This window comes from Cebus imitator, unplaced genomic scaffold (genome assembly GCF_001604975.1).
Source record: "Cebus imitator isolate Cc_AM_T3 unplaced genomic scaffold, Cebus_imitator-1.0 Scaffold6, whole genome shotgun sequence".
Lineage (NCBI taxonomy): Eukaryota > Metazoa > Chordata > Mammalia > Primates > Cebidae > Cebus > Cebus imitator.
The window spans coordinates 12,339,653-12,353,575 of record NW_016107321.1 but is presented as its reverse complement, the minus strand read 5'-3'; the positions used below and the strand labels follow the sequence as shown (position 1 = coordinate 12,353,575).

General features: G+C 34.8%; 1 protein-coding gene across 18 annotated transcripts in view; it reads right to left on the bottom strand.

The window, feature by feature from the left end:
* SYNE1 (spectrin repeat containing nuclear envelope protein 1) overlaps positions 1 to 13,923 on the bottom strand; it is a 529,474-nt gene that overhangs the window by 318,002 nt on the left and 197,549 nt on the right. For all 18 annotated transcript variants that reach the window (XM_017537464.2, XM_037742153.1, XM_037742143.1 and 15 more), the window contains 6 exons: positions 13,232 to 13,402; positions 12,286 to 12,426; positions 7,436 to 7,596; positions 4,991 to 5,141; positions 1,745 to 1,972; positions 1,247 to 1,345 (listed from right to left, as the gene is read on the bottom strand). In XM_017537464.2, the coding sequence (XP_017392953.1) occupies positions 1,247 to 1,345; positions 1,745 to 1,972; positions 4,991 to 5,141; positions 7,436 to 7,596; positions 12,286 to 12,426; positions 13,232 to 13,402 (951 nt within the window). The remainder of the gene's footprint in view (positions 1 to 1,246; positions 1,346 to 1,744; positions 1,973 to 4,990; positions 5,142 to 7,435; positions 7,597 to 12,285; positions 12,427 to 13,231; positions 13,403 to 13,923) is intronic.

Here is a 13,923-nt window from a genome sequence, read left to right as displayed (position 1 = left end):
GCAGCAAGACATAGTGAAAATGAGAAAAAAGTGACCTCATTAATACAGAAATCAAAAATGAAAATGGAGAGAGTTATCCAAATAAGAATGTACTGCTATTTATCTGAAAACTTTCAACTTTCCTTTGACAATTTAGATAACTTGTAAAGATGATTAGTCATTTTATGCTAAATATGTGAGTATTTAAAAACCCTATCTTTAACTTACAAAAACCACATGTAACATACCATAATCACTACAAGAACTACATATAAAAAGAGTTATGGCTGAAGAAGCTGCTGTCTACCTCAATAAAAATAATAATAGTAACAATGACACAGTGCCTCAGAATCTGGCCAGCACTGTGTTACCTACATCCCATGTATTGACTCATTTCATCTTCATTAGAACGCTAAGAGGTATGTCCTTTCATTAGAAAAACCACTTGCTTTAGGAAATTTAAATACCAGAAAGAAAATAATTTCATCACACTGAATTCTCCTACTTTTCCTCTTTTTTTGTATAAAGAAATTACAAATAAGTAACACAAAAGTGTATTCTCATCATAAATATTTAACCAATAGAAATTTCACTCCCTCTTCCAGACATGCCTATGTCAATGGGTTGTTTTCTATCATGTACACCTTTATAAATGTACATGCATTAGGACGTGTACACATGCATGTGCAATAGGAATCATATTTATATTTTTATTTGTTAATTAACATATTGTAGTACTTCTTTGCGTATAATTCTCCCTATTCGTTCCTCCCCTCAAATTCTGCCAGAGCCATCTGTTTGTTGCCTTGCAGAAGATTTGTAGTGATCAATTCTGAGACTAGACCAGAAGGCTATTCGTTGGAAACAGGTCAGTGAGGATACATTCCTTAAACATCTGAGTATAGTGGGTTAAAATCTGAAGATAGCTATACACATATATTTTTCCTTGCAAACATACTTTTTTAATAATGCTGGCAAGAGGTAACAGGATTTATTAAAGCTAAACTCTGAAAATGTTACACATTCTAACTAAAAGAGATAAATTTATTTGAAATGAATACTCCTTTAATATACATCTTTAACAAAAATTTATTCACACACTTACATGCCTTATATAAAGTGAATATTAGATCTATATACTTACTTGACTAATATAAACATTTTTCCCGTTTCAATTTTCATAAAAATTTACTCTATTTTCTTTTTAAGTGAGAATTATCAAATTTTTAAGTTGGTAAATAGTAGAAATGTTGAAGCATATTCTTACCATATGTTCTTGAAGAACTTTGTATGTTTCTGTAGCTGAAGAACATATTTTAATTGGAACAGCAAGTTTATCTTCAAATTCAGACACAGATTGCTGGATCTAAAACATTGATGCAATATAAAAATAACAGTGGGAAAAACACATAGCAAGGCAAAAAAAAAAAAGGTTACTGAGAAAACAGCATACCTACCTTTTTTGGATAACTTTCAATGTAATTACAAAAAGCATTCTTTAAACATCTGAAATCAATGTATCCTATTATTTGAAAGGAAAATAACTGTTCTTAACGACTAACTGAATGCAATGTGTAACATTCTCGTATGCCACCAAAAACGGTGCCATATAAATAATTATAAATTTACTCTTCACTGACACCTTGGTAGATGATTGGCAAATTATGTCATTTTCTTATTCCACAATTTGTAAAGTACTTATTGTATTTACCTGTAAATACAGTGTGAAATATGTAAACTTAAGTATGCATGGGCCACTTCTTACCTTTCTAAGGTTCTCTTCAAACTTTTGCTGCTGGGATAAATGTCCCAGGATTGTTCCTTCCAGACACTGTGCATGCTCTCGAAGTTCTTCCCAGTATCTTCTTATTTGTGTCAGCTTGGCTTTAATTCGAGCAGATTCTCCAGTGGTAACAAATTGAGCAAAAGACTGGGCTTCTTCTTCTAATCCTATAATGCTGCTGAGCTTACTTTCTATTTCCTGAATTGTGACCTAATAGTTAAAACAAGAAAAATAACCATGTAGGCTGAGCAAGCTTGGCTTCCTAAAATGATATAATCATCTGCAAAGAGGGAATATTTAAAGACTTGGATGGTTTGAGCGCAGCTATGAGCAAACACCATGTGGTTGGCGAGATGAGATATACCGAAAATGTCTGGAAAATACAGTGATGGGGGGGTGTGCTTGTTGAATAGAGAATAAGGAGAAATAACTACTCTTGCTTGCAGTGAAGTAACCCAGGAGATGTCCCTGGGACACTTACATATCTCTGAAGATACAAAGAATTATCTGCTTATGTTATAAATTAGGCATTTTAAATAACTGAGCTAAAGAAGCATTATGTTTCAGTAACTCATTAGAATGCTAAATATTGACATTTACTTATTTTTCTGAAATGCAGTTGAGTATTTCATATGTTACTAAAAGGTTTAATGACTGTACACCTACCTAAAATCAGTTTTTCTTTCTCAAATTTATCATCTGTTCTTCATGCCAGTGGTTTCCAAAGCTAGAATGCATTAGGATCATCTGGTCCCTGTTCTCCAGGATTCAGACTAGTAAGTCTAAGGCAGGGCTCAAGAATTTTCATTTCTAACAAATCCTCAGGTGATACTGAGGCTGCTGATCCAGGGACCTCATTGCTATGTACTTGATAGGGAAAAGCCCACATACTGTCATTTCAATTTATTTCAATTGGGGAAGAAATGACATTTTATGTGTTAGGCAACAGCTGTGAAGGAAGTGTGTGCATGTATACATGTGTTTACGTGTGTCTGTGGAGTATCTCTCACAAACATAGAAGCTTGTTTGTATATAAGAAGATGAAAATTATTTCTCTGAGACAAAGGACAAAATTATTCAATTAAAATAACATCAAAAATTCAGCTAAGTCTCAGTTTCTGGTAATTTAAATGGAAAATACTATTACCCTAGGGAAAAAAATAAAGTTTTAACTTTTGTCTAGATGAGACACCATAGTCAGAAATAATTTCTGCCTAGTTGAGACAATCAGAAATAAGTTACAAAAGATTAAATGTTGGATATGTGTCACTTATTTTTCTTTTTCATATGAATGAATGAAGTGGTATAGCTCATCAATATTCGTTGTTTGAACATTAATACAACCTTTCTTCATTTTGTTTTTTTAAGATTATATTTTTAGAAAAATTAATCATAAATTCAACAAATATAAGTTGTCTACAAAGCACTAATAATAGTTCTAGGTGCTGGAACACATCAGTGAAACAAACTTAGTTAAGAACAGAGCTCTTAGTTCTTAGAGTAACACAAATTCATACATACAAATCACTCGATCATATTGTTGGATTGTGGTAAAAACAAATCCATCTAAGAGAAGAAGATGGAAGATGAACCTAGTATATGTTATCATTTATCAATTATAAGTTAGGAATAAGAAGTCAGTCGTTTGAAATGGCATGTAATAATGAACAAAAATGGGCTTAGTGTATTTATCTTCCAGCAATGCAAATGCTTCATTACTGTTAATCCTAAAATAATTTTAAAGGGAAAACACTACTACAAATGTTACTATATTTTTAACATTTCCTATAATGAGTCTTCTGTTTGGAAATAAAATATAAACCTAATAGACCAATTTCCACAGGACAGGGTATTCCACTGTATCCTTGCTAATTTCTAGCAAATATCTTTTTCCTGGTATTCATATTCACTTTCAGAGAGTTTTAAAAATGCCTTATTGGATGTATTGAAATGTATTTCTAGACTGACAAAATAAAAACAGATGACAGAATATTTATTTAAAAAAAAATAGTCTTTTTTTTCCTGAAGAATAACAATGAGATGACATTTGATAGTTGACATATTCCAAAGTCCTGGAATAAGGGCAAAATAATAGTAAATGAATTATAGAAAGAATAAATACGTTGAAAAATGTATGTTAATTTTCAAAAGTGGACATTTTTGAGACAAAACTATTTAAATGTACTATTTTTTTCTTAGAATTTAGTGAAAATGATTAAATGACAACTTTTAAAGACAACTTTAACAGTGAATATTCTTTCATAGCCTCACATCTATTTTTCCTGGTGTACCAAAGAAGACATAGCAGATTGTGGATGTGACACTCCATGTATGCTTGACTGCAAAAGATGTGTGATAAGCAAGGATGATCTGCACAGCAGAAAATGTCATCTGAACAACATTGCACCCTCCCACCCTCCACATGGTAATGACTTGTTCTGAGTCACAGTGTGAAATGTTCCCTCACCTTGGTATTTATTTTACTATATTTAATTGAAATAGCAGAGGGCTTTCCCATTCCAAAAAAAAAAAAAAGCTGAGGTAGAAAAAGTGGTTGAATTTTTAACATGTGTGGTATAAACTTGTATAAAGTAAAGAGAAATGAACACTCCAAGCTCATTGCTTTAAGCCCATTTTTCTTCTTGAACTGTCTAAATGAAGTGGTCAATCATAGTCTATCCATCTGGTCATTTTAGACCTGGGAGAGATAAGAAATCAGAGGACCTCTATCCATGCTCCGAGGCCATAAATGAAAACATTATAGCAATGAAGTAGAATTGCTTCACTTAAGAAAGATGCTTTTCAAACTCCTCCTTGTGATTGGTATGGGTAAGTCACACTAATACTTGAGCTGGACAATGGGACTGGTATTTTAGAGTTGTACATGATGAATACATTTCATGTTGTATAATGAATCGGCAGAGCATTCTACTGAGGTTAATTCAAAATCAAGGAAAAGAATGTAACCATAAAAATATTTTAATGATATTTCACACAATGTTAACTTTGAATGCACAAGTCAGACAATGTTAATACATAATTCCAACTATAAAGTGTTGCCCAGTATTAATCCAGACCTCTTAGCTTGGTAATCTGTGTGAATTTAATTTTAATAGTCACATTGCAAAGAAAGACTTGTCCTGGGACCAAACAGCATTTGATGAAATGTAAGGAAGTAGTTCTTAAAAGCTAGACATGGATTATAAATATAACGTGTGAGCAGGTCACCTTAATTTGGCTGATTTGCATGTCCATGGCAGATGATGAAGTTTCCAAGCCATTGAGTTCTTTTTCTTTCTCAGTTATCCAGGTGGACAGAGTCTCAAAATTACTGCCAAAATGATCCCACTTGGTTTTCACCATTTCCATGGTTTTAATACTAAAATTAACCAAATTAAGTAAATAAAACTCAGTATTTTAATAGAGAACAACAACACATTTTCCTTGAAATCACCAGGTGAGAAGATAATGAAGACATTTATGACCATTTCAAAGTTGAAACTACTTGAGCTAAAAAAATGCACATTTGTTCTGAGTAGTTCATCAGGTTTTCCTGTCTTCTCTGAGAATGGACATTTAATGAGGCAGTGTCTATGCTTTGAGTGGAACTGCACTTCAAATAAAATATTGCTGCGTCCAAAGGGGTTTGAATCCAGGTATAATCTAATTAAACTCTGCATGTGACCAGTTGTTGCCAGGACTTATTTAGTAAACTATGCCAGAAGAGATTTCAGGGTTTTAAAAGAGATTTACAGCTTTTCAATAGTCCTGTTTCCAAAGACATGCTCTTTTTTTTTTTTTTTTTTTCAGCTAGAGTCTTGCTCTGTTATCAGGCTGGAGTGCAATGGTGCGATTTCGGCTCACTGCAACCTCCACCTCCCAGGTTCAAGCAAGTCTCCTACTTCAGCCTCCTGAGTAGCTGGGATTATAGGCATGCGCCACCACACCTGGCTAATTTTTTTATTTTAGTAGAGATGGGGTTTCAGCATGTTGCCCAGGCTGGTCTTGAACTCCTGAGCTCAGGCAATCCACCCGCCTCCCAAAGTGCTGGGATTACAGACGCGAGCAACTGCGCCTGGCTGGAAGACATGTTCTTACTCTTAAAGGAGAGACATTGCAGTGATGCTGTCTATGGAAAGACCTTTACAAACTGCATTTTATCAATCAAGACAACTTGTGATCTCAATCCCATGCTGCCAGACAGGAACTGTTTCTATTATCAGGGCTAATCCTGAAATGTATAATATATGTGATTACAGCCATTTTCATAAATGTCTTATGGTCCTGATTCCAAAAGACGTTTATAAATTCCTGTATATGAGCACCCTAAGTACTTTTAGACAACTTAGGCTTTATTTCTAATAAATCTAGTGAACAAAATTTGAGCTATAGATTTCTAATTTGTATTAGCTATGCATGTATAACCAGGTGAATATGGCTTTCAGTTTAGAAAAAGACTAAGAAATTAACACTATATAGCTGAACTGATAAGCCTTTGGGTTAAAAAAGAAAAGTGAAACGATGTCCCTGTTTAGCAAAAGGCACTTGAAGACATCAAGAAAAATACAATGGCGTCATTGATTGTCAAATTAAATAATATTGCAGCCTCAAATTTATACCCTGGATGTGCCTAATGCTGTCAGCAGTACAGGTAATACAAGCTGTGTTATACTGCAACTTTTTAAATTAAATAAAGATTAAAATGGCTATGCTTAAGAGAAGTAGCCTCCTTTCTAATAAACTCAAAGTTTTACTATTTCCATAACTTGAGAGAGAATATTTACTATAATATGAAGTCCTCAAAATTTCAAGTCATAATTTGTTTTAAATAAAATATGTATCAAATTTTAAAGTTTAAGCAAACGTAAAATGTTAATTTTAAGCTGTTAATGGTATTAAAAACACATTTTACATTTTAAAATCCACCATAGAAATGATGGCCTCTTTCTTAATAATAATATGCTGTTGTATATCATTGATTTTCCACTAAATTACGTTAAAGTAGAAATGTTTGGCCATACTATCTTGAGGAATATTGGCTGTATGCTCATGTTTTTCCTCTCCAAACTTTTTGGTGTATATTGTGCATATAACAGGATATGAATAGGCCACACATTTATTTCTGTTCAGATAAACAAACATTAAAAGTTTAAAGATAAAATGGATTTTTAAAGTTAATTACTGGAAATAGCATATTAATTAGGATAACTTGAAAACTGAGGCACTGTAAACAAGCTCCAGGAGCTTCTTCAAGTTGGAGACACATGGTCTATGTGATGTGTATTTAGGCCTAGAATCTACACTACAAAATATCTCCTTTTCACTCTAACTGGTGACGGCAGAATAATATCATAAAAAATTATCTTAACTATTAGCTCTTTTTTAAGATTCCCTCTACAATGTACAAAGGCCACATAATGGAAGAGTTATGGCTTTCTCATGAACATGATCAGTTTAAGATGCAAAACCCACATCCTTTCTATTTTTTGGCTCTGTGATAGATATTGGTTTCTGTATTAGTGATTCTTTTGAATTGTGAGTTGTTTCCTCAAAACATGCTGGAATACACAGACACTTTGAGATTTTAAAAGAATGTTTTGAATACAAAGTACAGGAAAGATTGTATGAAACTTTATCTCAGAGAAGAAAGTTTAGGACTTGTCAATCACATACTCTTCTTCAAGCGTGTCTTCTAATTTTTTGACTTGCTCTTTGATTGACTTGGCCTGCTGTTGAAGCAGCTGCTTGTTTTGGGGCCCAAGTGGTATCTCTGAAGCTTCCTTTACAAGATTCTCAGCCTGGACTGCAATACTTTCTGTCCGTTTAGAAAACTCCTGGAAAAAAATATTATAATCGTTAGGTAGGCATTTTATATTATTTATCTCTGCCCTCAAATAAAGTGCACATATTGCATACAGAATAGATGGGTGGATGAAGAGATGGATTCATGCATCTTACATTGTTCTTAACAATAAAAATGACTTATTTCCATCTGGCCAAAATACACACTTTGCTAGCACTTTGTTTATATTATTTCATTTTTTGAGATAGGGTCTTGATCTTTTGCCCATGCTGCAATGCAGTGGTGCAATCATGGCTCACTGCAGCTTCCAACTCCTGATGAGCTCATATGATTTTCTCACCTCAGCCTCCCAAGTGGCTGGTACCACAGGCTGACACTACCGTGCCTGGCTAATTTTCTGATTTCTATAGAGATGAGGGCTCACTACGATGCCCAGGCTGATCTTGAACTCCTGGGCTCAAGTAATCCTCCAGTCCTGACCTCCCAAAATGCTGGGATCACAGGTGGGCACCACCACCCCGGCTAAGTTTTTCATTTTATAAACACAGCCAGCTATTTACCTCCACAGTTATCCAAAAATACTCAAAAAAATTGTTACTCTTTTGTTTCCTGGTTTTGCTTCATTGTTTCGAATTCTTAACTTCATTATAATAATGAATTTATTCACAAATAAGTTAACTTATTACAGGCCAGTTCACAAAAATCAATAGTTATTGTTCATGGAGATAATAGATTTCTAGTCCAATGAATAGAAACATTTATTTATTTAATGTAATATCTTAGTCAAAAGAGACTACCAGTGATCTTTGGCCAGGCATGATAGCTCATGCCTTCAACCCCAGAATTTTGGGAGGCTGAGGCAGGAGGATTGCTTGAGGCCAGGAGGCAAGACCTCCATCTCCAGTCAAAAAAAAAAAAAAAAAAAAGTGGCCGAGCATGGTGGTGCATGCCTGCAGTCCCAGGTACTCAGGAGGCTGAGGTGAGAGGAGATAGAGGCTGCAGTGAGCGGGCATAATGGCGCCACTACTTTCCAGCCTGGGAAACAGAGCAAGACTTTGTCTCAGAGAGAGAGACAGAGAAAGAAAGAGAAAGAGAGACAGAGAGAGAGAGAAGTAACCAAACCATTTTGTTAACTAGTTCTTTGAAAAGAGCTGTAATCTAATCTTAGTGTTGTTAAATCTTATTTATTACATATGTGGAAAGAAAATTTAACTTTTGAATCAGTCAAGCTGGGGCTAGAATCCAGGATCACTAGTTTGACTTTGGTGAATTATTTTCAGGCTCTTTCATGTAAAATGTAGATGATAATGCTTTTCTTGAAAGATCACTGTTAGCATTCCATTAGCAATCTTACTTTTAAAGTGCCTAATAATCTGGCAGATATTGATTATTGGTTTTGGCAGATTCTGATTATTGTTTTTTATGTCTCTCATATAAAATTGAGAACAAAATGATTTATTAAGCCCATATACTTATTTTCAATAATACTGGACTACTTTAATTGAAAAGTTGGTTTAGTATTATAAGGCTGATAAATATTAGATGTTACCTGAATTTTGTCAGGTAAATATATTGATACTGAATTAGAAAAGGTAAATCCAGTATAACCTTAAGTGAAGAAAATGTACTTGGTATCTCATTTCTTCTCATGTGAGAAAATCTCTCAGGAGGTTTACATTTTGATCAACTCCCTTCTCCTAAATGAATAATGTAAAAATATAAGTATTTCTCAGAAGTCAGCTTTTCAGTAAGATCATCTCCTAGAATTATTACATAATACCATACAAGACATACAAGATAGAGTTACTACATATACTATTATATCTGTATGTTTAAAAAACTTAATGTTCTCATAGAAATATCATGATCTTGGCCAACAAATATCAATGTTGGCCGAGATTGTGCCACTGCACTCCAGCCTGGCTGACAGAGTGAGACTGTCTCAAAATTTTAAGAAGAAAAAAAAAGTCAATGTTACTTCAGAGAACTACTTTGCAATTTAAGAGAATAAAAATGAATAAGTACAGCTTCCTTATGGTACAGAGATTTATAGTAAACTAAAATATGGTAGTTGCTGATGTCACAACATATTTAGTTAAAAGAACCCACTGTTACTATATGTGAACATTCAGTCATTGTAGATTCAATTGTGAAGATTGCAAACCATCACATGATCTCTTAGAATCCCATGAATATAATCAGAAGTGAAAAATAAAGTGTTTTCTTTCTGCTAGTGTTTCTCAAAACCCAGGAAAAACATGGAAAAAGTAATGTTTGAAAATGCTTATATACATTCAATTTTAGAGCTTTTTCTGTGAGCACATATGGAAAAAGCACAATGCAGAGAAATCAAAAGATCAGAATGATGTTGACAAAAAACCAAAATTAAACAAAAACAGAATAACATTGTAAGGCCTTATCTCTACATTCTTAGAAAGCATATGCGTGTCAGCAGGATGCATCTGGTAAAAATTGACTCACATTAGACTGATCTGGGATTAAACCCACTCATTAGCTGAGTGACCTTTGACCACATCTCTCTGAATTTTCATTGATTCATCAGTAAAACCATATCTTATTTTGAAGATTAAGCATGGTATTTGTATGAACACTCTATCACACACACACCAGCACACAGAGGACACTCAAGTCCCTTACACAACCATTCCTTAGCACAACTACTCTAGGGCTATCAACTGGAATAAAGGTTTGTGATAACAAAGCAAAGTGTGCAAAGAACTAGAGGAGAACAATTACTCTAGATTGGCAGTGAACATAAGCAATTAGTAAAATGGCTCTGTTTTCTGAATGAAAAAATAACGTAGTGGTTAAAGGTGTGGGCTCTGGATGAAAAGCTTCTGGACTGAAATCCCAACCTCATCATTTAGTGAGTTCATCACCAGCTTTGTGCCTTATGTCCTTCTTTATACAACAGGATTTAGAAAAATACCTATTTCTTAGGACTGTTTTGAGAATTAAAGGTGATGATAAATATCAAATGATTAAATCGGCATATTGCATGTGCTTGATAAATGTTACCTCATATTATTAGATTAATCCCAAAGTGTGGAAGATTATGGACAAATGAGAATTTGAATAACATGACTCAAAAGATTACATTTGTTTCAACCTACAGGTACTTAAACTGATCCAAAGGGATTAGTGCAAATGCAATCATAGGGGATCAGAAACTCTGGATGGAACCTGGGCAGAAACATTTAGAAAATTAAACCCAATAAATATCTTTGTATTCATAAAAGGCACCTTGTACATTTTTAATACATGAAATAATTTTTTTTAATAGAGGTGAGGTATTGCTATGTTGACCAAGCTGGTCTCAACTCCTGGTCTCAAACAATCCTCCCATCTCAGCCTCCCAAAGTGCTAGGGTTACAGGCATGAGCCATCATACCTGGCCAAATAATTTAAATTAAAAATTAAAATAATGTTCTATTAAATGGCTGATGAAAATTGTATAGACTTGAAAGAGTCTGTAGTCTTATAAAACTACAAACTCCTCAGTAAGTTTTTAAAAGAAACAAAAAATTAGCAGTATGAGAGAGAGTGACGCCTTTTGCAGGTAAGAAAACAGATGCACAAAGGTTTTCTTGCTAAAGGCTAGGGAATGGTGGGCGCAAGGCTCTTGTTTCTAAGACACCAGTTAACCCATTTTTCTACTAATTCAGTCTTTCTATAAACCCCAAAGAGGGACCATAGCAACTTAAATGGCCTGTGCCTGGACAAATCTAAATGCTTGGTACAAATTGATTGGTCTGCTTAGAATGTCCAGGGTATTTGAGCTTGTAGGATTGGGTTCACCAAGTACACTGTCTCTTTGATGCCCCACTGGAATCTCAAAATCATTACCTCCAAAATGAAGTTGGTCATCTTTTCCCATGAGCTCTTTCACATTCCCCATCTCACTTCCATTGCCTCTCTCAGACCCAAAACCTTGGGTATCACCATTTTCGTCACTCACTCTATCTGGTTAGTTTCCCTATCTTCCTATGAACCCCACATCTTTTGCATCTGTTTCTGTGTATCAACTGCCACCCCACCACCCTTATTTATTCCCATATCAACTTCCATATGCCCATATGCAACAACTTTCTAAATGGATCCCATGACCCCAGTCTTTCACACTTTCAGTCACTTCTCTACACCTGCCTAAAAAATTCATCCAAAGCCCAACTCTGATCGTGTGACTTTTCCTTATAAGCCTTCAATAGCTCTGGTTCCACATTGCCTAGAGAGTAATGCTTTATGTCTTCAAGACTCTGAAATATGGGCCAAATTTCCTGTACAAATTCATTTCCCATTGTTCTCTTTTACAATATAGAATGCCTATTCAGAACACTTTTATGCTCTATGTCATTCTACCTTCCAAAGAATGTCTGCATTTTGCTCCAAACTCCACTTTACTAAGTTTTACCTGCTCTTTAAGGTTCAGTTAAAAAATATTATTGCCTCCATATTTTAAAAACTTTATACACATCTATTAGGGAACTAACCATTTTCCAATTTGATAAAATCTTTATTTTACTTCTTGATGTTTAATCTTACTTATGTTTTCATTCTCCAGTATGCTGAAAGAATGGGTCATCAATAAATAGTATTGACTAAATTAACAATAACAATAGTAATAATGGAAGAGAAATTATTTTGTTTTGTTTTGCTTTGTTGTTTTCTGAATACCGACTACTAAGGAGCCATAATATACCTTTGTTTGTTCCAATTCTGAAGATAAACTTTCCAAACTGCTAAAACTCAAGAAGCGTTCATGACTGGAACCTGTTTGAAAAAGGTATCTTACTACTGTTTCTTTGTTTGTTTCAAAACGCTCCCATTTTCTTAATGTGACCTAAATTTGAAAAAAAAACAAAAACAGAACAATAATTGGGTTACAAATATCACAAAATACTGTCACATATTCATTTATTTGCAAAACTGTCAACTTCTAGCGAATTCTCATTTTAAATTTCACACAGTCAAAATGAATAGAGGTAATTCTAGTATCTTCTATAAGAATTTCTTTTCCCTATGTCAATGTTTTCGTCTACAAAAAGAGAGGACACATGGACTCTGATGATTTTTGAGTTATTTATCATTTGAAAAGTCTTAGAAATGTAAAAATATTACTTAAAATGTAGGTAAGTGACCAAAGAAAAGCCTCTCAATCTTTCTCAAACAAGAAAGGAAGCACAGGAGAAGGTAGGGACAGGGATGAAGAGACGAAGAGTAAGTATGCAGGTGGCAAAAACTCAAAAACATTTTGAAAGATAATGTGTCAACGTCTCAATAAAGCATAAAGGTGGCATAAACGTGTGGCTGCAAGGCTTCCTGGAAAAGTGAAATGGTATGATCAAATTTCTGGATTCATACAAGTGTGGATGAAATCCTGGCTTTATTATTGATCGGTGCCGTGTGATACGGCACCAAGTCCTCAAACCCTTTCTTCTTAAGCATCCACACTTGCAAAATGTGCTAATTCCGATATCCATCTCTAAGGCTGATGTGATGATTAAAAGATGATTCACGTACAGAATTTAACACAGGGCTGAAACATCAGAGATGGTAACAAAGGTTCCCCCGGGTGTTATGAGGCACAACCGGAAGTGAACACTGCCCAGCCTCTGTTTAAATGGCCCCGGACTTCCGGTTCCTACCTGGATACGGCGCTCCTGTCTCTCCCGGCTGCGCTCCAGGCCGTCCAGGGTACTCTCCAGCTTCCGCAGCTCCTCATGGCCTCTGTCAGGCAGCCCCCCTTCTCCCTGCTGCGCCTGCGCGATCTGCTGCTGCACATCTTTCTTCTTTGCTGAGATCCGCTTTGTCTTTTGCTGGAAGCATTTATTCAACAGATAGATATAAATTGTGCTCTCTAAACAGCTAAGTAGGGACATCAACACCCACACTTAACATAAGTACAGAAAGGTGGGCCCGAAATACATTTTAAAGCTAAGATTAACAGTTGAAATGGTAGTCAGATGCTATCTTAGTCAAAGATAGACATTATTTATAAATATTGTATGTTTTTAATGGTAAGCAACATAAATAATTTGGCTTTAGTGATTTGTGTGCCAATCTGGAGAACATTTAGCATTGTGTACAATATTCCAGGAAGAGTCTGGCAAAACAATTCGTTTGACATGATTATTCTTAAATAATTATTTTCTGCTTAAAAATACAAAGTCCCAACTCCAATTTAAAAAAATCATTTATTTTATTAAAATGCAAATAATAAGAGATCTATGGCCAGGCGTGGTGCAGTGCCTCACACCTGTAATCCTAGCACTTTGGGAAGCTGAAGCCAGAGGATTGTTTGGGGCCAGAAGTTTGGACCAGTCTGGGCAACACAGCA